The following is a 15,838-nucleotide window of genomic DNA, read 5'->3' as shown; positions in this document are numbered from 1 at the left end:
ACACAAAGCTGAAATTAATTAGCTGCAGACTTTGCGAACCCGCGCCACGGCACCTCGATAAAGTGGCGCGGGCCTCGTGGAAATCGCTCGCGTGTTCACGAATCTGTCGTGAATAACGCAACAGCTCTACGTGCAAACCGTGCGGTCCGCGTAATCGCGGCGGCGTGCCCGCAAAACTTTACCCCTTTCCATCGCCGCCATCCGGAGAGCCTTCCGCCCCTCTTCGCCCCCAAACACCCCTCATCCGCCGTTCCGTCTCTCTTTCTCTTTCGTTCGTTTCGTCCGCGGCCACCCTTGGCCAGGGTAGCGAAACTTTGCCTCCGCGGCGCGACCCCTGAATCACAGCCTCAACGTCCCTGTCTATCTTTCGCTCCTCCACACCCCCTGTTCGTTTCCGAACGGTGACTAGGTCAAGTCTAGAGGGCCTGCGGCTTTCACCAGCGGAAATACCGTAGGAAACGAGAGGGTCAGGGGAGCGTTCCCGCTTCCGGCTCGGTTGTGTGTTCTCGATACGAAGTTGCCCGCCGCGCGGCGGCGGTGTCCTTTTTTCGTTGGGATCCGTTATCGCGCCGGAGCGGTTGTTAATGCTGTTGATACATAGTTTCGCACTTTGCGGTACGCTTAGCGATGGGGCGAGATGAAATTGGCATAGCCTGAGAACGGGGAACACCGTTCGCGGCGGTGTTTTCGAGGGGTAGTTTTAAAAACCATTCGAAACGAGAGGAAACTTGCGATAAACACTTCTAGGGTACGTTTCATCCCCCTTTCTACACCTTGACGTACAACGGATTGATCGTCGACGATTATTTGAAGGAGGCGGCAGGAAAGTTTCAGCAGGATCGTGCGCGTTTATTTAAAACGGAACTCTTTCGAACAGCGTGTCTCGTGTTGCAGAGGGTGTGCGGGACATCGGAGGCGGGAAGGTGTCCAAGAGGGCGAAGCCGGTGGACCCGGACGCGGAGGACAGCCGCGACAACGAGGACTACTACTACGAGGACGTGGACGAAAGAAACAATCCGACGAACGAGGCGCCTGCCGTGCCTCCTGGATTCCTCAGCCCCTCTGTGCGCGAGTACCTCGATCTCGGCAAATCGATACCAGGTACGTAAACAAGATCATCTCGCGGAACGTTGCTTCCTTGCTGCTTCCGCTGCTGCTGCTCACCTCCTTGATCTTTTTCACGTGTCCAGGAATTTTCCTTTGGATTCCTCCTTCCGCGACTCTGCCTTTCTTCCTTTCCCCACTTGCCCTCTCTCCCCTCTTTTTCTATCGGGGCTTTGTGTGTTTTATCCGTTTAACGTTCCCCGAGTTCTTTCCCGGCGGGGCGAGGCTCTTTTGAAATCGAGACCGGAAGCAGAAAGGCGAGAAAGTGTCGCTGGAGCTCCCGCGACGATTATCCCTGGCGGAATTAGTGTTACGATACAGTTCTCGAGACGACGATGATTCCACTGACAGCGTAGGGGTGAACGGTTGCAGATTCCCTCAAGGGTGCGATTTTGCATCGCGTTTTGCGCTGAATATTGTGGTTAAATTCAACTATCGAACGATCGGATGACGTAGCAGCGAAATTGAAAATCGTCGAAACGAAAAAGTTGGTGCTCGAGAGAGAGGCATCGAGACGAGACGAGGGGAGGGGAATCGCATAAATAATGAATTACCAAATGGAGCCGAACTGTACCAACCCCTAAGCAGATTCGTTCTCTCCGAATCTAATATCTGACGAGGACCACGAGGAAAAGTATAAACGGGAACGTCGCGGGCAATTGCGGGGGAAATTGGCCGTTCACGAGGAACGTCGTATTTAAATTCGTTTCTTCCGGTCCCTTCTTTCCGCGGGGACGGAAACGCTAGGCGAGCGCGCCCGGATCTTTCGACAAGTTCCAGCGGGGCTTAAGCGGCTGCTTTATGCGATTGCGGAGACGCGGAACGAGAGGCAAGAAATAAATACATAGAGAGTTATTGCTCGCCGAGGTATGCCGTCTATTGTCTCCAGCTCCTCTTCAACGGGGCACACCGTTTTTCATCCGAGCGTCTCGAGATCGCGAGATTTAAGGGCGTTTATCAGCTCGACTCATGAGTCTTTCGATTCCTTTACGTACAAATTACACGTAACTACATTCCGCGATAAAACTGTTAACGACGAGCGAAAAATCGCTTGCCAGATCGCATCGACGATACTCTGAACGCGTGAAATCGAAGTAATTTTGACGCAGCTCCGCGCCAACGTCTCCTCTGAGGGCTCCTAACTGACCTAACGTAACGCGAGACACCCCTTCGACTTTTCTTCCCGCCTTTTCTGCTCGCACACACACATACACGTACGCAGTCTTCTCTCCCTGGATGATTGATCGATCGTGAAACATTCACCAGCTGGCACGTTCCGACGGAAAATTTCTATAACGCAGTCCGTTGCCACGAAGGGTCGTCTCTTGTAGCCTCTCGCCGCGTTTCAACCCTCGAGAATCAGCGGCCGCGCAGACAGATGCGCGCGATTAATTTACAAGCTGCAGACAGAGGAGTACGGGACGGCGAACAGGATTTATGCGGGCACGCGTGTAACGGGCGATTATAAAATTTACGCGGTAAATTAAGTGTTATTCACCGGAAGAGACACGCCTTTCCTCTGGCGCGTAGCTGATATCAGCCGCGTTAAAGTGTGCCCGCGAAGATAACAGGGTGGAATGGGGTTAACTCGTTCGCCATGAAAGGTGGATATATTTTGCATGCTTGTTCGAACAGAGTGGAGCGGAAGGGTGAGAGAACGGTGCATCGACGAGGCGAAATTTCTCGCTGGAGTATGGAGTATGAAAAATGAGAGGAGTATGTTTCCGTTTTTCTTTTCTCCTTAAACCCTTACGTTACCCTCATGAAGATGTCCCGCGATTCGTTTAGCATAAAATAACAATTGACTCGTTAGTTGGAAATTATTTATTCTTCGTCTGAATCCGATTAAAGCCGCGTCTCAAGACGAGGCTTAATCGTCGCGACGATCCGCTCGACCGACGCTGCGGGACTCGCGTTACGTCGATTATCGAGCACGGATTCCGGGACAATGGGGGTGTTCCAGCGTGTCGCCAGTTCCACCGCAAATCGGGCACGCCGTCCCCACCGGGACACGTAACACCCATTGTCAACGCGGCGGATGTTATCGCCGCTTCCCGTAATTCCTGTTGCCGAAGAAAACTGATTCTAACGGCGTATCTGATCCCGTTTTTAGTTTATAGGCACTGGCACAGTTGTGCGCGTACGCGTTTTCACGAGCTGCTGCCAGCGTCGAACGAACAGCGAACGAACGTATAAATATATCTCGATGGGCACGGGGGATCCAATATAGATTAAATATCGCCACCGTGTATCGGCAAACGAAATTGATCGATGTAAGTAATACTGTTCTCCCGTTATCTCTCGAGACGCCACCCCAATTTGGAGAACGGCGGAGGATACGCTTCGCGCGAAATGTGGGCTCGTTTTTATGTTCGGCGAAACTTTGAAAAATTAAATACCGTTTCTCATTTGCCGTGAAAAATATGAGCATTTATCAGTGTTCCCGTCTATTTTCTCGTTTTTTTTTTTTTTTCTCGCAAATGGAATCCGGTAATTTCAAATGCTATTTTTCAATCTCCACGTAAAGTACAAACTGCGAACGTTCATGGGACAGGAAATGATTATTCTCGGTGATAAACTCTGACTTCAGTTCCGGCGAATAATATTTTTTCGCAAATACGTAGATAAATACAAGTATCGCAAAGAATTATCATAAAACGTGATGTAATTCTTTAATGCGACAGTGAAGTATGCACACAACGGTCAGGAACGCGAGGTTAACTGATTTATAAGGCTTTGCAGTGGACTGACTGGAAACAATGCATTTGAAGTGATTCGTGAAATACGTATAAACTGGCGGAATCGATGAGACAGAAAAATAAATTAAAAATAGACACTTAATATTTATTTCACGATAACGATTGGTCATTATCGCTCGTGCTCGCGCCTCTGATGCGAACGAATAATTTTTAATGCCCAGTTCATAGGCGACCTTTTAATAAGCATAAACGATATTCGTGAAAATGTCGCTTGATAACTTGATGCTCCAACAGGGAGAACGGTAGTTTTAACATTTAACGTCTTCGATGTGACTTTCTGCTTAGGACAAATATTAATCTGACAAATTTAATACCATGCATGGTTTATTCGTTTGGTTTGAACTGCAAACGGTTATACCGATCCCAATCCTATTTCGAGTGCTGTTTGCCTAAGCTGCTAAGTCGCTTGAGCGTAACAATCAGTTTAGAATACCTTTCTACGACGATCCAGCTGGCGGATCCGTTCACGTCCGTTACGATTATGCAAAATATGTACCAAGAAGACGCGCGATCAATTTTTCTCGTAAAATTCGAGTGAACGTGACCGAAATCAATACAACAAAACGGTATCGCGCAGTAATAAATAAATTGGCCGCAAAATGTTTACGCATGCAAACGATATGCAAAAAAGCACCGCGGTACACGCGATGTAAAGCATCCCCGGTTATAACAGTCCCGAGGACAAAACGAATCTCTATTTAAATCTAATTTTTCCAGCCGCGTCGCTGGTTAGGTTGTAATTGCTCGTACCTCGGCCCCCGTACGTGTTACGAATCGTCGATCCCGGCCCCGCACTTTTTGTTCGTCCCGCGCGCTTCCCATTTTGGTCACGTAATAAAAACGTAAGCAATAACAATAACAATTTGCATGAAAATCACCGGTGACTTATACCAGTAACCAGATATATATATATACATATAAAAAAAAAAGAAATATAATAAAAAAATTACGACACGTATGACCGCGCACGTGGTTGCGTTCAAGCCGCAGGGACCGTACAGAGAGCGAAACAGAGAGAGACACGAGACGACGAGGGTGGGTAGAGGGGCAGGGAGCGGTTACGAAAAACGAAGAGCCGGAAACCAGAAAAAAGTGGCTCCCGGTAGAATCAATATGGCACACAGCGTAAACTTATCTCATTGACTTAACGTTCCTCTCAATCTCCCCGAAAGGGTCGCGCGCGACGGCACCGACCTACCCCGACGTGCTCACCCCCGGCCCGCCCCCGTTTACCCTCTCCCCACGTCGCACACCCGGATAGGATAATGAAATAGCCGTGCCCGGGACGCGCGACCTCTGCACCGCCAAAGGCGGCGGAGGATCTCTCCTGCAGGAGCATTCCGGGGGCTGCAGGAGAGATCGCGTCTGCGAACAGAGCGCGAGAGACAAAGTGCAGCGTGTATATAGAGACAGAGGAGGACCACCCCTCCGCGGCCCTGCGCGTCCCCTGTCCTCCACCAACGTCTGATCGCGGGGATTCTCCTTCCGTTTCCCGGTTCGAACCTCTAAGCGTAGGTCTCGTGCGTTTTCACGACGTGCACCGTGGAACGAGCACGCGCGAACAGCCGACGAGGTCGGACGGTACGCGTCCGAGAGAGACGGCTGGACGGATAGCGGGGTGGAGGATAGACGCGGGGGGATGGAGCGGGAAAAAGAGGCGAAATGATACGGGACAGAGGGCGAGGGGACGGGTTGGAGGATGAGGGAGGGCGACAAACCTCGTCCCGTTCGGCTGACTGACTTTATGACGATGGCTGCCACTGGGAGGACATAAAAGAGAGAAAGAGGGGACGAACAGACAGTCCTCCGGCTGATGCATTTCCCGAGCGTTCGTCCTTCATTTGCCAAACAGCGGGGTGGGCGCTCTTCCTCCCTCGCGCGAGGGAAACGATCGCGGATCGACGCGGTTTCGCTACCCTTCCAGCTATTTTACTGCCTTTTTCGCTTCTCCCGCTCGGGGTGGCTTCGGCTCGAGCGCCGCGTCCCTTTCGCGTCGTTCTTCTTCGCCTGGTTCTTCTTCGTTCCGGGCTCGATGGAGTTAGCCTGGTTACACGGGGTCAGATAGGACTGCGGGGTAGGAGGCGAGCGAAAGGGTTCGCGGAGCAGGATCGATCCGTCGTGAACGCTTCGTTCACCGATTTTGTCGTCGTGAATTTGTAATTTTTAATTTGCACGCCGGCTGAGGAGGGGCTGGGGTTGATGAAGTGGGCTGCGCGTGAATTGATGTGGTATATGCTTAATTTCCGTGTCGGTGGGATCAATTTTGGAGAGCCCCCGTTTCCTTACATTTTTTAAATGTAATTGCCCGGAAGTAGGCCAGCCGTTAATTAGAGTAACGCGAGATACGCGTAGGACGCGGTGGAACACGCGTGAAATAAATTCTTGCGGGAATTGCCGTCGGTTCGAATGCGCTTTACATAGTTGAACGGTTTTGGTAATTATGCGTCTTCTACGTGGGGAAACACGTACCTTGCTAAATGGCAACGCTATGCATACGAGAGTTAATAACTTCTTGTCTAAAAGACCAGGGGCAAACAGAAGCACCTGGGCACGTAACCGGAAATCAACAACTTAAGTCAACAATGTGAATATTACTATTCCTATTGACCGAAGGATAATTGAACAGGTATCGTTACTGATCCCATTGATCAGCCGATGATTAAATAGATGCTATTGCCGCTGATACTATCGATCAATGGTACACGCTCGGGTAAACAATTCTGCCCTTAATCTAACATCCAAACTGTACGGTATCCCATTAAATTCTTAACTCGAAATCCACGATACCGTCGTTTACCTGACCCTAACTTTTACGCACGTACGGTATAAAATTTAATTCCCGCGGAGCGCGCGAGCGTCTTCAGACGGAAATACTTCGTATGCATTCGAAGTGGTCGGCGCGCGCGATACCATTGCCGTTTCACGTTACAAAGTAAATTCAGCCCCATTATGCGATGGAACAAGCAAGTATTTGTTATTCAAATGCCGGCGTTCAAGATGGCAGGGGCCCCGTCGGAGAATGGCGCGCCCTTTGTATCCGTGGTCGTCGATTTTTCGAAGGAGCAGAAGCCTGTCTCTGCGCCGCGCCCCGCGATGGCTCTGGCGATTTTTCATCCCCCGCTTTGGCGTCGAACCAAAGCTGTCTGGCAACGGCGCGGTCGGTTACAATTCGCAACGGTCCTTTTTGGCGGCGCTCCGATTCTCCGCGCCGTGTCTCGAAAACCGCGAACCCTCTTTCGTCCACCCCCCAGCTCTGTCCGCGTCTACGCGAGGCTGAACGCGAGAGGAGGAACAGTGGCGACGGGACCGTGTCGAACGAACGAAATAATTAGAACGATCGCGTCGTCCGCGTCGCGCTTCTGCAAGGGATGAAAAGCCGGAGGACGAAGAATACGGCGTCGCGCGTGAACCAGCGAAGTTATAATTACCTGGACGAGAGAGAGCGGTGCTCTCGTCGCGGTGCGCCCCGGAAACGGCGCGAGACAGTTGAACCAGCCGGGTGAGACAGAGGGTGCGCGCGTGAGAGGACGGAGAAAGAGAGGCGGACAAAGCCTGGAAGTAGAGCCGATTGAAAAGGGAGGATCAGGCGCGAGAAAGAGAGTGGGGGCGTTTATTCCGTGCGGGTACCACGGAATCTCTTCCGGTGACAAAACAGGTCGGACAAGCGGTGGAAGGTGCGAATTTCGTATGGATGTCACTGCGATACGGACGAGTTTGCGACCACGCTGGAAAGTGCACGTCCCGTCTCTCTATAGGCCATCCTGTCGTCTCGCTCGCTCGTTCCGGGGCTACGTCTGCCAGCTCGCGTCTCTCCGTCCGCCTCTATTCGCGGCAACAACGACCGTACTCCTGGCCTGGGCTTGCGAGATCGGCGAGATGTGCCACCTGAAACTATGCTGTTGCTCGAATGAGATTCGAATAGCGACGAGGGATGGCGGGGAGGAGGGAACGCGGCGAGGTGAGGAGAGCGAAGGATAGGGCCAGGTATAGCGAGGCAAAGTTGTTTAGACGGACAACGGAGGGGGCAGAAAAGCTCGCACGGCTGGTTATAATTCGCTAAGAAGCTTTGCCAGCGGGGAGTTCGCTATTAGGATTCTGTTTCTCGCTCTCCGATTCTGATGCTCCCAGCGATCCTTTTTACGCGTCCCCTGTCGTAGCATTTGTTTTAAGAACAGACACCAGGAGAGTGTCGGATTCTTTTTAGAAATGTTAAGGGTTTTTCGCCGCGCGAAAAGAAATATTCTGAATGATTTGATTACAAGTGTTCTTAATTTTTCAATGTTTGACGATCGTCCATTCGCTACCGTTTAGGGTGCAAAGTTTGACTCACAACGAGAGAACTACAAAACGAAAAAAAGAGTTCAACCAGTTGAACTCGATCAGGGACCAGTTTTTCAATCGATCGAACACGTTCCCAGCGCTAACAGGATCGCGGGAGCGTTCCATGCGTTCCGTTCAATAAATCGCGAAACAGCCGCCGAGTGCACGGAGCCATTAACCTGTCCTCGAGACGCACGTCGACGAGAAGCACGCCCGTAGACGATTTAGAGGCATCATCAGCGAGACGGAATTAGAGCCTCAAAGTCTCGGGGTTGTCGCAACATCTGGTCCCGATACGATTGATGCCCCATTATACGCGTCTCGAATCGATGAAATCCCTTGGCATTATTCGTTAACGGATGCCTCTGATAACGAGGGACCATCGTCGATAACGGCGGCATTGCGCGCGCCATATTGGCAAAACATGATTCGGAAAGAAACAGCGCAAGGAGCTTTCTCTTTGCGCACCACTGTTCCGCGGAAAGAAATCGGCGAAACCGGGGCGCGAGAGGAGCGAACGGAAGGCGAAGACGCGAAATGGTAGGGAGAAGGGTGAAAAAGGCGAAGAAACGGGGGTAGTCGCGTATATTTCCATGCGAGTACACAATTGTCAGGGGACGATCGCGACGACCAAAGGAGCAAAAGGTGTCTATTATCGGCGAGACTCTCTCTCGTTAGGAGGAATTTGTTTGATGAGGAGGGAACGAACGGTGGACAAAGGGAGGCGGAAGAAGCGAGGACGGGGGTGCGGATGAGAGACAGGGCTCCCAGGCCAGGCCAGGTAAACGCGCGCGCTCGCGCTTTGATTCGCGTGCACCACGAGTTTTGCTTATTTATTCCGGCCGAGCAATTCGAGACTGAAGGCTCTTAGAGCAATTTCAGTCTTTATGCGGGTCACTCGTTGTGTTCCTGAGATATTTGCCGATGCTTCCACGGCTACCCTCCCCGTTCCGCCCTCGCACCCTCGCGCATCTTGCGTTCTAGCTGTCCGTGGAACGGCGTCTTTACAAATTCGCAACGCATTCTTAGGATTTTAATTATCGTTGGATAAGGCGGCCAGCGTCGGGGGATAAACGGTTCTTCCATTTTGGATAGCTGTTTTTGGGGTTGGAATTGGTATTTCAGTGACTTGAATTAATGGTCGATCCTCGAAAAATTGTGAATTTTACGGAATTTTGTCCTCGTCGAATCGTGTCCTCTTTCCGTTTTGATTATCACCGAAGCACGCCAACCAAGTTAGTTTCATTAATAAACTTCAGTAATTCGGAATTCTTCCATTATCAGGGTTGTCTTTCAAAAGAGACTCCCAGCTCGTACTTAGTATTTTTCTCATTTAGCTGAGATATTATTAAGCAGAGACGCTCTTGGATACTTAATGGAAACAGAATTTTTATAAAAAAGTTATAGAAAATTCTATCGTGGATTTTAATGATCAAATTGTATTTCTAAAATACAATCTGATTGTCGTCAGTATTTGTTTGTTTCGTTCGTCGTACTTCCTTCAGAAAACGAATGCGTCGAAAATGAACACGATTAACTGCAAAATATTCCGGTGGAAGAAGAAGCAAGTACTTTCAGTAGCGTAAGTAAATAATACCATCAGTAACCACGTTCCTTTTTTTTGTGGAAAGAAAAGAAAATTACAATGTTGGTGAGCTTGAGGCAGCGCTGGGAATGGAGAACTCTATGAATGCAAATCGCGGTTTCCCTTGAGAATACAAATTGTAGGGAGAGAAAGGATCAGCCGCACGGTTTACTGGATTAAGGTTTGATCCAGGGACAATTCATTCTCCGGATGGTTGTCCCGATCTACTGCATTATCCAGATCAACTTTTTCCCCTCTCCGTTTCTCCACTGTGTTAATGACGAACCTCCATTACCACTAAATAACCAACTAAAGTACGAAGATACTTTTCTTTAAAACGAACTCCTTTGCATTTCCACAGAATAGAGAAGTAAAGATTTTTAGCACAACCTGTGTACCGCAAAAAAAAAAAAAAATCGCACGAGATCTTCCTCGAAATTAAAAAAAAAAAAACGATTCGTGTCGTTAACTCGGTGTCATAAATCTGCTTTTAACGAACGCGAGCAACTTGCCCCAACGTTTCTCATCACCGCTCGCTGCAGCCGCCTCGATTGACCCCTGTGCTTCCGAGGCACCTTTCGTACGACGACGTTCCAGCCGTAAAATCAAAGACACGTCAAACTTCGTCCTCGAAACTGTCGCGAGCTCTTCCCAACCTACTTAAACGGAGAACAACAATTCCGCCAGTCACGGTTTTCCTCTCGAACGACTCGTGCCACGCCGGGGAACGAAGAAATCGGCAGTCGGAGGGATCTAAATCCCGCGCGCCAGGACGAGAGGGGGTGGGGTGGGCTGTTGCCTATAAAAATTCGAGGAGCGGAGCGTCTCCTCGCGGGTGGCGGCTCTAATTTCGTCGCACGGTCGGACGGTTCGAAATGAAATTTCGCACGCAACCGAAGCGGACGGGGCAGGCGAAAAGGACCGCGGCAGCTTTTTACGAGGGGGCGAACTTTTCCAGGCACGGTCGAGGAGGGTGTGCGCGCCTCTTTACGCTCGTATTCACGGCCAGGCGGTCGTAAATCCACGCCAACACCGAACATCCGTACTGATTAACCCTTTTCGAAGCCGGGAGACATGTAATTATCCGGCGACTTAGCTGGCTCGTTAACTCGGCTCTCGCGTTCCTTCGTCCCGCGGCGTCTACTCTTTCTCGAGCCGTTCGAAGCGTTCCGTCTACGAATCACTGGCGATCTCGCGATCAATCTGTACCCACTGGCTGGTAAGCCAAACTATTTTATGCAGAAGCGAAATTATCATTTCCTACGCTACCTGAACAACACGGGGTTGGTTTGCATAATTAAAGTAAGCACCAATAGCAGCAGGTAAATGCGATGTAAACGCGAACCTGGCCCACGAACTTCTCGATTTACACCCGCGGACTTCTTGCAGAGTCGCAATTTACCGTTCGAAGTCTCTCCGTCTTCGCGTCCCTCTCATCCCCCTTGAATCCAGCGCGTAGCGCGCGGCCCAGTTCCATCCGTCTTAAACCCAGGGGAATTTTGGCAAACAGAATCATCTCTGGCGACGGTCAAACAGAGCCGCGGTAATCCGACGGATTAAGCGCCGCCGGCAGACCTTTACTCGGCCGCGCTGTAAACACCCCCGAACGGTAGGGGCAGCGAGGGTGCACGCGTCGTTAAGCAGGAGATACGTCGACGGTGCACACACGTCGATACCTGCCGGCGTCGCTGCTTTGTGCAGGTAATACAGGTGTCAGCCCGGGCTCTGAACACGCGCGGCGCATCCCTCGGGCTCCGCGGCATTTCCGCCGATTAATCGTGGATACACCCGAGAGGAGACGCAGCCAGCCCTGTCGCAAAGAGCTTTGCACCGATCCGCTCGCGGAAATCACGCGGCGACAAGCGGATCGGTTCCGGGGAAGGGTTGCGTTCCGCCACCCAGACGATCCTCCTTGTCTTTGCCAGCCGTCAACCCCCTCCCAGCGACTACCCCAAAATCGTCCCGTACACTCTGTGTTATGTGCCCGTTAATGAGATTTTCGGCTGAAACGCGACGTCACCCTCCGGCTCTCGCTCGGATAATCGGTCCTGCTGAACAACAGCTGAGAATACCAGGTGGATAGGTCGAGTTCCATGTTCATTTTTGTATCAGGACATTGCGAAATTATTCTTTGTAGGTTCCTAGTCCTATGTGTACTGTCGAACTTATCGTTCTGGGTACTCGATAGCTATAGCGATTAAGATCAAGTATCTGGTTTCAAGCTTTAAACTTATATTTCACTTGTAATTTACAATTGTTACAAGTATCTTAGGATTAAAATGGTGCGTGGGTTGAAATGCGTTGTAGAACGAATGATTTTGAGGGCGAAGATCGGTTTGATTATATAGAGTCGATTGGAGTCGTCGGGGGTGGTTGGACTGGTGAAAGTGGGAGTTGTGGATCGGTGATTGGTGAGGCCCTTGGTGTGAGGGTGTATCGAGATGATGGGTTGGATGGACGGAAAAGGATAGAGTGCGAAAAAAGTGGGAAGGTACAGAAACAGGAGGGGTAAAGGCGAGTGAAAGTCCGTCGAAAATCTATTGGAGACGTCCATGTGGTCGCGGTCTGGTTGAGTGATCTCGAGGGTTGTAGAAAGTGAGGAGATTTATGACACGGTGCATGCTATCGAGACAAGTTAAGGCCAGGAATTGCGAAGTATGCGTAAAGTCACGTACCATCTGAATTTGGCACCCAGATGGCAAAAAAAAAAAAAAAAAAACTAAAGACCCTTCTCAAAAATGGCAGTTATTCCGACCGTGGCATAAATCTCGTAACGAAATATGGGATGAGCCTTGAATTCTATGGTTTTCAGGAACCAAACACTATGCGAACCATGAAAACACGATTACCAACACCTTTCCTGTCACAAATACAACGACTACGTCTTCAGGAACTCCCGTCGCGAGTTCTCTGTATCGTTTCAGTAATTTGGCGCGCGACGCAAAAACGATCCAGCATAATTCGAGGAAGGCGATCTAACAGAGTTCTCGCTTGTAAACTTGCAGGTAGAGCAGGCACGGATTACCCGGTGCTGGGCAAGGTTCCTTACACGAATTTCTACTGCGACGACCAACCATATCCGGGCTTCTTCGCGGACATGGAGACGCGATGCCAGGCGTGGCATTACTGCGACATAGACGGTCGACAGGCGACGTTCCTCTGCCCGAACGGGACGCAATTCAGCCAGGCGGTGTTCGTCTGCGACTGGTGGTTCAACGTGAGGTGCGAGCTCAGCCGGAAGCTGTACGCCATCAACAGCCGGCTGTACGGCAGGCCCATCGAGAGCCCGACCAGGCCCCATCGGCTCATCACCAAGGAGCTGCTCGAAAACATTTTCGTCAGGCGGAAATGAACGGCGCCAGACGCGTTCTCGTTTGTTGCCAAAGCGGCTGACTCTGGTCGCTCGATCGATTTGCCAGGCGAATCTGTTCTCCGGGGTACCCCGGTTCTCCCGTCCGTGCTGGACGCATAATGCTCGATGGAGGAGATATTGTTTTTTGTTTCTTTCCTTTTTTTTCTCGGAGAATTGACGATGCGACGAACGATGATCGTTTGACGACTAGTTTTTTTGCGAGGTCGAAGAAAAGAAAGCGAAAGATCGATTTCTTTTTGGTAATTGTAGCTCGTGCGAGTGGATAGGTGGATGTTTATGCACAGGATATTGATGTAGAAAGTGTGGATATCGTTAAGAGGTTGCCATTAAGGACCACCGTTGCGTTAATTGCAACATTTCATTCGCAATTTTATACTCTTTGCGTTAAGTTTGATCCCGACTGGCTGATGTCGAACGTGACTCGTATGAGATTAACAAATTTTAAAAGTTCGTAATAAATTGCTGTTCATCGACGCGCTGCTACGAAATTAGGTAACAGAGAGACGAAAGACTGCGAATGAACTGTCACGTTAGCGCAACGTTGGCTCTTAATGGGTTGAGATAAACGTCACTTACGTTCGAGAAATGTTAGGTGCTCGGTCGAATCTAATGAAATTTGTTCGAAGTGCCAGTGAGTTGGATTCGCGTGTGTACACGTGTATACTTGGCGAAGACACAGCGGTGAATTTTAGTATTTAGCGAGAGAAGTGTTGGACGTAATTAAACGAACGATTTATGGTTCAAGTGCCACGAATTTTCTAACGGCACGACGAGGATAATACATATGTGTATCTGCGTCTGCTTCTGCAGGATAAGAACCGTGGAAGTCTGTGTTTTCGTGTGTAAAATATCAGGTGAGGTTCTTTAATACTCATAGAAATATAAATAAGAAAAGAAAAAAACAATTTACATTAAGTATTACAAATATAATAATATATCGTTAGCGTATAATTCATATAATCGTATATTACCGTAACAGTTATCGAAATAAAATTAGAACCGTTCAACGGGAACAGATAGCGACACCTAATATTTCATAGATTGAACAGGAAGTGATATCGATACGTGAAAACGTACGCTACTCGAATAATACCTAGCATCCTGCAAAAGCACGCCAGTTTCTAAATAGGACACGTCGTTTAAGTGGAACGTTCGCACGAAGACACGTTCGTGAATGTGTGTGAAACGCGCGTGTCGGACGATTAATTAATCCGTTCGATCCAAAAAAGACGTGCACGCGAACTTTGCACAATTTCTGCACGGGAAGAGTCACACGCGGCTACCAGAATCAAGTCTAATTGAAAGCGTGCTGCGAAGTCCACGGGACATTAATTTGTACCGTCGTCAGAAAACGGCGGTTTACACCCCGAGAGCATCGAACCTGCCGCTATTACCAGCCGCGATGCTATTCAATTCTCCTCGTCAAAAGGAACCGCCTCGTATTTGCAAATATCACGCTTCCTTGCGCTCTCAGCTCTGGCTCGCGAGACTGGAACGCGTCCATATAAAAACCACCTGAGCAGCTCCGACTGTAAACACGAATCACGGCACCAGAAACGGCAACATTTCCATCGCCGGCGTAATTAATCACGCTGTACCGAGATCGACCAGGAGGCATCATCAATCGAGCCAGTAGCTGCGTAAAAAGCAGGTTCCATCGCGAGGCAAGAGGCTCCGTGGCGAGGCGCAGGGGGTGGAAGAGAAAGGCTCGACGAGCACCGCTGCGGCAGTAAAAGCGAAGAGCCTCGAGGAGAGGACGTCTTCCTTCCCTTCGACTGACTCGACTCGCTGAAGACGCGGCGCACCCCTCGCCGTGCGGTTCTTAATCGTTGATGAGATCGCGTCCGGACGAAGAGGAACGTCCCACCGCCGCCTCCTCTTCCTGGCAGTCGTGAAAATAAAGAGCGTGGCCCAGTCGATCTTTACTGCGGGTGTAGCCGAGCATCCCCCCCGGCCAGGTGAGACGCGCTTACCTGAGCTGGAACCGGAGGACCGTGCTGATCGATCGAGGAATCGGGACGTTCCACGGGGTGGTTCGTGTCGTAAACAAACGGATATCTCGTATAGCAGAGTTCTTCAACGCGGAGAGATTAGCGTCATGTTCGAAGAATTGCATCGACCCTGGCAGAACTTTGCTCTTCAATTTCGAAACGGCTAGTTCTGCCTAATTTACTATTTCGATTTAGAGTATCTGAAACGAAGCTAACTAAATGGAAGAGTTGTCTAAAAAAGGAGGATCGCATAAACGGATATCTCGTGTAGCAGAGTTCTTCAACGCGGAGAGATTAGCGTGATATTTGAAAAATTGCATCTACCCTGGCAGAACTTTGCTCTTCAATCTCGAAACGGCTAGTTCTCCCTAATTTACTATTTCGATTTAGGGTATCTAAAACGAAGCTAACTAAATGGAAAAGTTGTCTAAAAAAGGAGGGATCGCGTAAACGGATATCTCGTGTAGCAGAGTTCTTCAACGCGGAGAGATTAGCGTGATATTTGAAAAATTGCATCTACCCTGGCAGAACTTTGCTCTTCAATTTCGAAACGGCTAGTTCTCCCTAATTTACTATTTCGATTTAGAGTATCTAAAACGAGGCTAACTAAATGGAAAGGTCTATAGAAAAAGAAGAGATCGCGTAAGAAATGGCGCGTAATACCACTGAGCCAGTGAAACATCGAATATTGGCCGATGCAATACGA

The 15,838-nt window shown here is 49.8% G+C and overlaps 2 protein-coding genes across 3 annotated transcripts in view; one reads left to right on the top strand and one right to left on the bottom strand.

Annotated features, from left to right (window-relative positions):
* LOC143433299 (uncharacterized) overlaps nucleotides 1–13,246 on the top strand; it is a 78,433-nt gene extending 65,187 nt beyond the window's left edge. For both annotated transcript variants that reach the window (XM_076910607.1, XM_076910599.1), the window contains exons 2-3: nucleotides 895–1,101; nucleotides 12,774–13,246. In XM_076910607.1, the coding sequence (XP_076766722.1) occupies nucleotides 895–1,101; nucleotides 12,774–13,120 (554 nt within the window). In that variant the 3' untranslated portion in view covers nucleotides 13,121–13,246. The remainder of the gene's footprint in view (nucleotides 1–894; nucleotides 1,102–12,773) is intronic.
* Qin (tudor domain-containing protein qin) overlaps nucleotides 1–15,838 on the bottom strand; it is a 199,947-nt gene that overhangs the window by 76,052 nt on the left and 108,057 nt on the right. The window lies entirely within an intron of this gene.

This window comes from Xylocopa sonorina, chromosome 1, assembly GCF_050948175.1.
Source record: "Xylocopa sonorina isolate GNS202 chromosome 1, iyXylSono1_principal, whole genome shotgun sequence".
Lineage (NCBI taxonomy): Eukaryota > Metazoa > Arthropoda > Insecta > Hymenoptera > Apidae > Xylocopa > Xylocopa sonorina.
The sequence above is the reverse complement of the archived record's forward strand: the minus strand, read 5'-3'. Positions and strand labels throughout refer to the sequence as shown.